Source organism: Parambassis ranga, chromosome 15 (genome assembly GCF_900634625.1).
Source record: "Parambassis ranga chromosome 15, fParRan2.1, whole genome shotgun sequence".
NCBI lineage: Eukaryota > Metazoa > Chordata > Actinopteri > Ambassidae > Parambassis > Parambassis ranga.
The window spans coordinates 10,769,516-10,780,259 of NC_041035.1; the positions used below are offsets into that span (position 1 = coordinate 10,769,516).

Below are 10,744 nucleotides of genomic sequence, written 5' to 3' on the forward strand. Positions count from 1 at the left end.
CCCTACCCCACTCTCTCTCTCTCTCTCTCTCTCTCCTCCACCTTACAAGCCTGTCCAGGGATCTGTCAGGCCATCTGTTGAAGCAAGGCCAGAGGAGCTGGTCTACAGGAAATGCTACTCTAGTGTTGCTCTCTCTCTGTGTGTAGCAGCCTGGGTTAGCTGTAGGTTGTGTGTCAGAAAGTGTAGCAGGTCTCTTATGTATTTGACCAAAAAAAAAGAAAAGAATATGAATGTTTAGTTTTGGGGGATTATTGTCATATGGCTGACAATAAAGGAAGTATAATAATATTATAAAAAATGTACAAATTAAATTAATATGAAAGAAAATGATGTTTGCAACTTTTTGCACATGGTGAGAAATGTCAGACGACATGTTTTCCTGTGAAAAATTAAGATATTAATAATGCTGTTTTTACCACAGTTGATATTATATTTTATGATATAATGTGTTAAATGTAATTAATGTGACCCAAAAAAACATTCTCGGTGCTAATAGAAAATGTAATACAGCTGTTTTTGTTCCAATATTACAAGCTAATGCTGTAAATAAAGACCACAGCCTCATGTTTGGAACACACACACAAAAAAAAACAAATTAGGCACTGTAAAAAAATACAAGTTAATAAAAAGTTCAAAAATGGGTCTGTTCAGTCACCAGCTCTGGAAACTGACACACTGAACAACATATCTTAAGTCCCAATTTAAAGACAGATGAAGGCGCAATAATGTGTACCCAACTGGCTAACAACTTACAAAAGCAGCTGCACGGACTTTAACCAGTCCGATAAACAAGTGTCCAGAGCCGGCAGGAAAATGGTTGAATGATCCCACAGAGAGCTCCCGAACACCTGCATACACTCAGCTCACCAAAACAGCTGGTCTGATAAACGCTGGTACGATGGTTTTCTTGATCTGGAGATCAGAGTGCTCAGCGATTCACTTGTGTAAACAGAGATATTTAAAATAGCTGAAAATCAGTGTTATTTTGTTGAAATAAGATGTTTGATTGACAGGTATTTGGAGTGGAGCCACAGATTTGCCTTTATGATGTAATAATTTAAGGTGTAAGGTGTAAAAAACCTTCAAGTGACAGCAGGGCAAAGTTTCCAATATCCTAACTCATTTGTGATCTTGGCTCAGTGCATTTTCTCATTTGGGAAACTAAGCCAAGTAAGCCTAGCAAGGTCTGCTGTGTGTGTGTGTTGTGGTCGGACCCTCCGCGGGTGTGTGTGTGTATGTGGGTGGTTGCCTCCACTCATTAGAACGGGTCATCTCTCTCTCATGGAGAGTTTTCACGGCTGTGGAGCGGATTAGGAGTAGAGAGAAGGAGAGGAGAGATTACTGGGCAGGCTGGGTGGAGGAAGAAGGAGGGAACCACAACCTCAGAGCATTAGCATCTCCACTCCAAGCATTTGTTTTGTGGTGTGTGCCCGCGTGCACAGTGAGTACAAATGGAAGAACAAGTGAACGCTGGCAATTCATGACAAGTGGTCTTTAGAAGAGAGAAGAGAGGAGACGATGGGTTAAAGAGAGACTGTCCTAATGCAGTTATAATTGCATAAATTCTATTGGGGAAATCAGGAGAAAGAGGGAAGTCTGGCAAATATAGAAAGACAGACATGATGAGAATAACAATAAAATAACATCAAATTCACAAGTCAATAATGCATCATAATCATATTTGCTTTGGGGAATAATGACAACATACCACAGTTTTATCTGTGTGTTAGAGACACACCTGTCAACATGCCACCTCACCAAGAGACTGTAAAAAAAGTTGCAAAATCACAGCGTTAAAGTGTCATCATGTCCCATCTAACATTCATAATGAATTACTGCCATGACAGTCGGAGATGCTTTAACTGGAATATATGACTTCCTTTATGGATTTTCAGTTTACTTCACATCTCAGTGTGTGTCTGAATGGAGCCTGATGGTGATTAAGACACACAAAGTGAACCAAACATTAAACCACACAAACTTTCTCATTTACAATTAAAGTTTGAACTATGGTCTTTAACGGCTGTCTCGCTCATTCACATACACACACACACACACACAGAAAACAACAACTGCCAGTTGGTCTTAAAGAGGCAAATTCCTCTGCAGCATTTTCTCAACATCGTAAAGCGTCTGCCGTTAAAGCGATGTTTTTTCAATCCGTCTGCTCTCCCTGACATTTCCAGATAACGCAGGCGTTGGGTTGATTTGGGGGAATTTGCACACCATATGCTGCTGTGTCAAACACCTACATTTAAACAGGCTATGGCTCTGCATTCCCTAATAGCAGCATCATCGGAGCTTGTTTATCTAATGTGCCTGTTAATGTTATTTATTGGGAGTCTGCCTGCTATCCAGTTCTTCCGTGCATGCTAAGGAGACAGACATAAGATATGCAAATGCTAACGTCGACTGAACTTGGTGGCAGTAAAACAGAACATTTGCATTTGATGTAGCACATAATAAACTGGTTATTAGCATTTTAAATGCGTCAAACAAACTTGAAAATGTGGCCTGCGCTGGTGTGTGTGTTTTTTATTATTATTATTAGTGTGTGCAGTCAAAACACACATACTACCCTTGTCACACGTGCCTTCGAACATGCACAGAAAAGTATGTGTGGGCTGACACACAGCTATAAAACTGCTGTACATGGGAGCAAACTGATGTCACAGGACAGATGAAGCTGAGCATTTAAATATGCAGGAGATTCATTACACTGAAGACGAGATGCTATGATTTCAGACTGATGAAGAGTCTGAGGGGACTGTATCTGTTGTGGTCAGAAGGCCTGCTGGTGATTCATGAGTGGGCCTCAGAAGTCTGTTGACCTTTGACCCCAGTCATTCAAACTAATTTTAATGGAAACATGGAAGAGCAATGAGAATCCTTCAATTTAGAGCATCCACTTTCTTCTGCCTAGTTCATGATGGTTATTATAACTAGTCTATTTGATGTTGAACAACCTCAGTAATCAGAAGCAAACTCTTAACAAACAATGAACATTTGTGCTTTATCTTTTTAGCAACAGTTGATGGGATACTACTGCAGTCTTTAAATGTTTCCATCTCCTCCTTTTTGACACACTGATATTTTACTTTTGACTAGAACGTCTCAGACTGTAAAAACAAGCACTGACTGCAGGAGGGCAGCTGTCTGAATTGGTTCTTCATTAGGAGTTAATGATGAAATAATTAACAGTAAGCAGACCTTACACATTGCTGTGGTCTTGTTTTCATGTGTGTGAATCTGCATTTTTACAACCCTGTTTGGATCCCCTTTATAATTAGGCAGCTGTCTTGAGATGGATGTCTGTCATGCACAAGACAGACCTGGAACTCTCCTCCTTACATGTAAGCCAACTCACCCACCCTCAGCCAGCTTAAATTCCACATGTTAATCTCTGCTTCTCTCCCTCTTTCTCTCAAACGCACACAAACATACTCGCTTTCATTCCCCGCTTGCAGAGACCCCTGCTTCATTTTCTGGTCATGTGCACCTATTGCGAGGGGGCGAAGCGGACACAAAGTGACACAGGGAAGCAGAATGGGGCGGAGAGGAGGCGAGGCTGGAGCCGCAGCCTGAAAGGAGGCAATAGGAGGTGTCTGATTGTCCTGAGCTGAAAGGGACAGTTAAAAGGAGAACCTTGTTGCAAAAGCTGGTGGGCCGGGCTGGAGGCTGGTTAAGTGCTGGTGGTGTGTGTGTGTGTAATTCTGTGAGTGTGTGTGTTTGTGTGAGTCTAATGAGGAGGGGGACAATGACTGATGACCGATGGGAAGATGATACTGGAGAGAATGATTAAAAAGGTTAAAGGAATAGTTTAACAGTTTGCAATGTGTGTGATATGACTTGAATCAGTCTGTTCAGGCTACAGATAGCACGAGGCTAACTTTACTACATTGGAGAGCAGAGCAGAATAGACAAGGCAACAAAAATTAAATAAGTAAATAATGCATTTAGTCAATAATATATCCTCCTGATAATGCTGATGCAGCTGCAAAAGTCAGTTTATTAAAGTAGTTTGTGGGATGGTGGGGCTACATGCAACACAACCAACTGTCATTCAGGAATTCGGGATTCAAGACCCCCTAACACTATGAGCTGTTCTGTTTTCACCCCATGTTAAGTTTCATTTTTGTCCTTGGTTCTTGATCTCTGTTGAAATGTTGAAATTGACATAAAAACTACAAGGTTAGGCATTAAAACAGTGTAAGATAGGGTTAAGATTATGTCAAAATACACAAATTTCTAACATAAAACACATGTTACATAGATAACCACTCCTGTCATGTGGTCCCTATCAGGACAAGTCCCCTCCTCCATGAACACATAGAGACCTACATATGTTCCAGTCCCTAAATATTGACCTCATGTGACATTTTGGACTTGACACTTCCTGGATTCACTACCACCTGCTGGTATGGAGACAGTTCTCATCCACAATAGAGGGGGGAACTGTAACATTTTAGAGACTTCAAGCCAAAAGTGAACACAGATAATAAGACATAGCATCAGAAGAAAGAAACAAACAACTGTAGTAACCTGACACCTAGCATATCTAAATGTGCAGTTGGCATTTGCTGAGCATGAGTTATAGTTCAGTGTAACTATGACAGAAATCTTGTGCTTTAGTAGCAAAGCGAGGAACAAAACCAAATCATGACTTTTCACACAGCAGCAAAATGTTCCTGTTCTTAGAAAAAAACATCTTGATCAGTTGTGCACTGGGATGAAAACTGAGTGGCAGAAAACATTATTGCTTGTGTTTGATAAAACTCATCATCAACATGCTTCAGAGAGCTTTGAGATGCCAAATCTGTATCAGAGTGTGTTCAGACAGAGAGAAATAAGAAGATGAAGGTATGTTTCTTCATTACTGAAATGTTAATTTGACTTGTTTTTGCCTAATTAACGCCAGTGTCTTCCCAGAACAAAACAGCCCCACAAATAATAATTAGGACCTCAATATTCATGTCGGCGGAGATGGTTGTGAGGTCTGTAATTAACGAGATTTTAATCGTTTGATCAGCTCCTTAATTAAAGGCTTTCTCCAATTTGAAGGTTTGTTTACTTTTCACAAAACAGAAATCTTGATATTTGCTTTAACTTGGAATTTAACCACAGAAAAATGAGAAAGTGAAGAAAAAACAGGCTTTTAAAAGTTTGTTGAGGTGCAGGACATCTTTCATTTTACAAATTTTTGTTTTCTCGGATGTACCTTTGATGTACGCTTCACTCTGAGATCCTGAATCCTCGTGTTGCTGTCTTCCATCTGCCGTTGGAATGCTCCAGAGTTTGTGAGATCTTTCTGTGAAACTTCAAACTGTGGTTTGATGGTGTCTTTGATGGGTACAATGAAAGGACAGTTACACAAGCACTTGGCTTCACATACTCATCCAAGTGACTGAATAGCTCGAAGAGAAATCAGAGCTGAAATATTCAAGTAAAAAAAAAGTAAAAAAAAAAAAAACAATATTTGGGCATAGACAAAACTTAGATGGTAAAGTTTAAAAAACGTATTTATAGGTTGAAGGAAAATAAGGAGTCATGTCAGGCTGACTCTTAGCACTGATTCCATCCTTGTCAATTGACACTGTATGTCCCAGGACTATTACACCTGAAGCGCCTCCTATGAGAGAAACCATTTTGTACCAATTGTGTTGTACTGCTAAAAAAGTGAACAGCTCTAACATGTATTCTTATTGTTACTAATAATAAATGTCAACAGTACTGATTGTTAACAGAATGATACACCAGTGGAAAACAGGACCCCCCCCCCCCACTCTCTATCCATCATGGTACGGTCTGACACCCCTTACTACTAAACACAATGGAATCGCTCACTTCCTGTTTGACAATCTGGACCTTCAAACTGGTGAGAACATGGAGTGGAGCAAACACCTACATGTGCAGAAAGACTTGACACGATGCTAGGTTAGCAACTTAAACCATGTGCTTCTGATCCACATCCCTGGATCTTGCTGCCTCAAGCTCTTCAAATATTTGTTGAACAACAATTTTATCAGGTAATTGTGCCTTTATGTTTCCTTTTGTAGTGTTTTTTAAACCAAAAATAACAGAACTTAAACGTTAAATCAAAATATGAATATAGAGGAATTTTTGGAGCTATCAAGTGGTCATTGAGGGAACTGCAGTTTTTGCCACTGTGTTTCTTTGGCCAAGAAGTTGCCATTTTAAGTCCTCATATTCAAGATAAGGAGAAAAGGAAGGCACTTAATCATTAAAGGCAAATAACCTTTAATGATCAAAAAGGAAGAATTTTATTATGTGTGAATAGTAATAGGTAATAATAATGCTAATTTTATTGTTTTGTTACTCTTTAAAAGCAACCTTCACCTCTGACCCTGACCTTAAGGCCCCCACCTTTAATCTCAGACACATTCAGCTGACACCGTTGTGTTTTAGTCTCTGGTGCTGACTTCACAACCTGCTGGAGCAAAGCGTCCATTCACTTTTTACTGCTCTTACATGGTTACACCATCCAAGAGGGAGAGGCGTCCTCCGATGTATTTCAACTTCAAACCTATGGGTGATTGTTTTTGAGGCTGTGAAATTTTGAACAATGTTAAAGCCTATCTGTGTGGCAGCTGCAGCTGCATGAGTTGTTCTCCTTCAGTATATTATAATTTCTACTACTGATGAGTTTGGTGGTGGACAGTCACTGTAGCCTCGGACTTACATCTGCTGATTCTGATTAAATTTAGGTAAAAATGATTCAGATACAACATTTCATGTCTAAAAAGTCAACATCACTGACAGTGTTTTGCAAAAATGCTCCTAATGAAGAAAATCCTTTTATTTACATGCTTTTAGATGGCAAAAAGTGTTTTGTGTTTTGAAAAGTGTTAAAAGATTTTGTTTAAATACTGCTGCTATATGACAGTTTGAGGAGCTTTGCTTGTAATTTGAATGTCATTATAAAAGTTAACATCAAAAATGAGTCCAAAGATTTAAGGTTGAATGAGTTAACAAACTGCAGAACACTGCTCTAAATTACAAAAATAAAACAGTCTGCTAGTATTAGGTTGTCTTACTCCTCAAAGATTTGATAACTTTGCAGGTTCTTGCAGTGTGGCTCCAGAGCTCCCTGTTAATTTACTGGCAAAAGTCAGCAATAATCTGTCATTTGTTGAACTCTAGAACTGCTTTTCAACCCATAAACCATAGTTAGAAATGTATCATCTGATTGCACAGATTGATGGTAGATTTGTTGTCTGCTGTGGTCTTTTGGGTGAAAGTGCAAACATTTGAGCACAAAAAGATAAAAACACACACACGCAGTACTGGTCTAAAAATAATGCATGTGTTACTCTAAAAACTGTCAAGGATTCACAGATGCTGAAAAGAAGTTGATGATTACAATCAAGTTTTGACCCGGTGATTTTTGTTTTGTAACTGTTCTTTTGCTGCCAGGAAAACTGATGTGAGAGGACAGGGAGACGTTTGTGAGAGAGAGGAAGACAAAAAAAGAGACAAACAAGCAGAGCCAGCAACCAGAGAGAGTGTGAGAGCAGGAGAGATAAAAAAGATACTAACAGAGGAATGAAAGGAGAGCGAGGAGCTTACGCAGTGAAAAGAGCACATTATGGGCGACCTGCTGCGACAGTAGTGAGGGGGAATGGTGAATAACTGCCTCCATTTAGGCCAGTGTCCTGGTGGTGTGGAGCTGGAGGCCTCCGGTGGACACACACACTCAAATACACCAAAATACATAATCAATAGAAAGCCCTTTGAAACGCATGTGTTCCTGCACAAATTGATACCTGACACACACACACACACACTCACTCCTCTGTCCCTCTCATTCACACATTTCTCCACATTGGCCGGATTAGGAACACTTTCTCTTGGGTGTGCGAGGCTGCCCCACACACAAAGAAACACTTGGGGACAGGATTAGTAGGCTTACAGCGGATTCACATATGTCCAGTTCAAGCAATTGGTATTCAAAGCTTTACACTTTCAAATGCCACCAAGAGAGAGCAAAGCCGACCAGCGCTTTTCTTTGCATTGGCAGCACCTTTATGAGAAGGGCTCTTTTGCTGGGCCAACAATGAAGCTGTGAATACACATTTTTACTGTTCTACCAGGGGGATCTATCTCACAGAGCACCGAGCAGAGTTTGAGACAGACTTTATTATCCGGGTTTGAAGTGCTGGCTGGCTGGGTGGCTCGGTGAGGGTGCACACGGACATGTAGGCAGGCAGACAGACAGATGGATGGATGGAGGGATGAGAGGTGGTGGTGGTGGTGGTGGTGGTGGTGGTCAGAGGAAGAGTACTTCCACATGTTATTGTTGGTGTTCCTCCACTCCACCTCGACAAAACAGATCTGGAGTAGACTCTTCAGAGTGGAGAGAGTGCTCTCAGCAGCTCAATGTACACAATGCTGACTCAATCTGGAGCATTCACAATGATATTTAAATACAGATTTAATATACTTTTAAAGATTAGCCAGTTGTTGTGTCTTGAGTAAATGTATGTTTTTGTTCCAAAGGTTAGGTATTTGTGTTACAGTTCTTGATTAGCTGTACTCTATATCTTTTTTTTCCATCTTCTTTTTGCCCTTTAAATAACTGTGATTATGGTGGAACATGAATGCAGTGTGTCACTATTCTGAGTTTAAAATTGAATTTAGTCCAAAATTACATGAAAACGGAAACTTGTTTTTGAAACTGAAAAAATATTTAAATAAAATAATTTGGAATAATAACGATAATAAAAATAATAACGATGATGGTTATTATTATTATCCAGTAATATTTCGTTAGACTCCGACGCCCACATGCTGCCATATGGCCAGCAGAATGCCGAGCGTCCTCTCTCCCAGCGGAGGCCCGTCTCCCCTGCAGCCGCTGCAGGAGCCGCTGAGTGGGGAATCCTTCCTCCTCATTTCCACAGGCAACCACCGCCTTTGGTTTAAAATTTGACCGAGAGTGAGTGCAGCGTGAAGTTTTTTAAGAGAACGCGGTCCAGCTTCTTCTCTTCGATCAAACATCTGGTTAATCAAATTTTGAATAGTTTTCACGTTATTATAAAGAAAGATTTTTGATGCGTAAACTACGCAGCACACAGTGCACGTCATAGCCTAATTTGGAAAAACAACTTCCCCCATATGATTACTATTTTGTTTTTTAAAAAAACGCATAAAATATGCAATTTTTGTGTCAGAGAACAACAACTTTTGATCTACCAGAGGAGGACAGAGGAGAGCAGAGGCGCGCTGTGCCCCCCAACAGCGTCCTGACAATGGCAGTGAATGGATGCGCACCGCGGTCACTGGGACAGTCAAAGCATACCGCCCCCTTTCTAACTGGCACGTCATCCTCCTAACTAGGCGTTATGAATAGGAAAGCCGCTTTTGTCTGTCCGCATGTATAAATACCCACTATCAGTGTCCTCCTCACCGCAGAGTCACAGAGACACACGGAGAGAGAAAGTGGTCACCGATGTGATTAGAAGGACAGAAGCGCGGGACAGGAGGGATCCAGGCAACATCAGGTGACCAGAGTGACTAAAAGCTCCGGAAAGAGGCAGAGCGTAGGAGAGAGAGTGAAAGTGAGAGAGAGGGAGGAAGCCAGCAGCGACCTCCTACCCAACAACCTCGGAAGCAAACCCATAAAATGAATTCAGACTCCAGCCCGAGCAGCAGAGCCTCCTCCCCGGACATGGACAGCATGTTTCTTCGAGACCACAACGTGCACCACCATCATCACCACCACCACGTCGGCTCCTCCGTGTCCTCCTCCACGCAGAGCGGCCAGAAGATAAGCGGCGGTGATCACCTGCGCTCTGGTGACCCCAAGGCAATGTCTGTGGGAAGCAGCAGCAGCAACAAGTACAAGATGAAGAAGCAAGTCACCGAGGAGGAAATGTACCAGCTCCGTCTGAAGATTAACGGCCGGGAGCGGAAGCGCATGCACGACCTCAACCTGGCCATGGACGGCCTGCGCGAGGTGATGCCTTACGCACACGGCCCCTCGGTGCGGAAGTTGTCCAAGATCGCCACGCTGCTTCTAGCCAGGAACTACATCCTGATGCTCACCAGCTCCTTGGACGAGATGAAGCGGCTGGTGGGAGAGATTTATGGAGGGCAGCACTCGGCATTCCACTGCGGCACCGTGGCGCACGCTGCTGGCCCCGGTGGACACTCCGGTGGTCCCGCTGCTGCAGCCGCTGCCGCAGCAGCAGCCGCCGCCGCGCACCAGGTGCACCCTCTCCTCGGGAGCGCGCTGTCCTCCTCCACGTCCTCCACATTGTCGAGCGCGCTGCCAGGGCTCACGTCCATCAGAGCTCCCCACTCCCTGATGAAGGGTTCCCCGTCTGCGCCCCCGGCCTTGCAGCTGGGTTCCGGCTTCCAGCACTGGGCCGGACTGCCGTGTCCCTGCACCATCTGCCAGGTGCCTCCTCCTCCACACATTCCCATCACCTCCACCGGCCTAACGAGACTCTCAGGGGAGGGGAAGGACGGGATGAAATGATGCCCGGTGTCCGACAGACTGTGATGATGTTTGTAAATAGAGAATTCAGGGCATGAGGGTGAATTGGCCTCATTGATGCATGTTTTTGTGTAGTCTGTTTTCTTGATTGCTGTATGAGAAAAACGTTATTTCCCTCCTTGTAACAAGGACTTTTAAAGAAGTTAATTTTGCCATTTGAAGGTAAAAAAAAAGTTGTGTCATGCAACAAGATGCCACGTTCCTCCCGTGTTTGTCTTTACAGTG

At 42.5% G+C, this 10,744-nt stretch overlaps 1 protein-coding gene across 2 annotated transcripts; it reads left to right on the forward strand.

Annotated features, from left to right (window-relative positions):
- The first annotated feature begins 9,643 nt into the window (after nucleotides 1-9,643).
- On the forward strand, nucleotides 9,644-10,501 carry LOC114446868 (oligodendrocyte transcription factor 3-like). Of its 2 annotated transcripts, XM_028422730.1 has the most exons (2): nucleotides 9,644-10,175; nucleotides 10,212-10,501. In XM_028422730.1, the coding sequence occupies exons 1-2, from the start codon at nucleotides 9,644-9,646 to the stop codon at nucleotides 10,499-10,501; spliced, it is 822 nt and encodes a 273-aa protein (XP_028278531.1). The 2 variants fall into 2 exon arrangements, with proteins under 2 accessions (XP_028278531.1, XP_028278530.1); XM_028422729.1 differs by having other exon boundaries at nucleotides 9,644-10,501.
- Nucleotides 10,502-10,744: the final 243 nt, after the last annotated feature.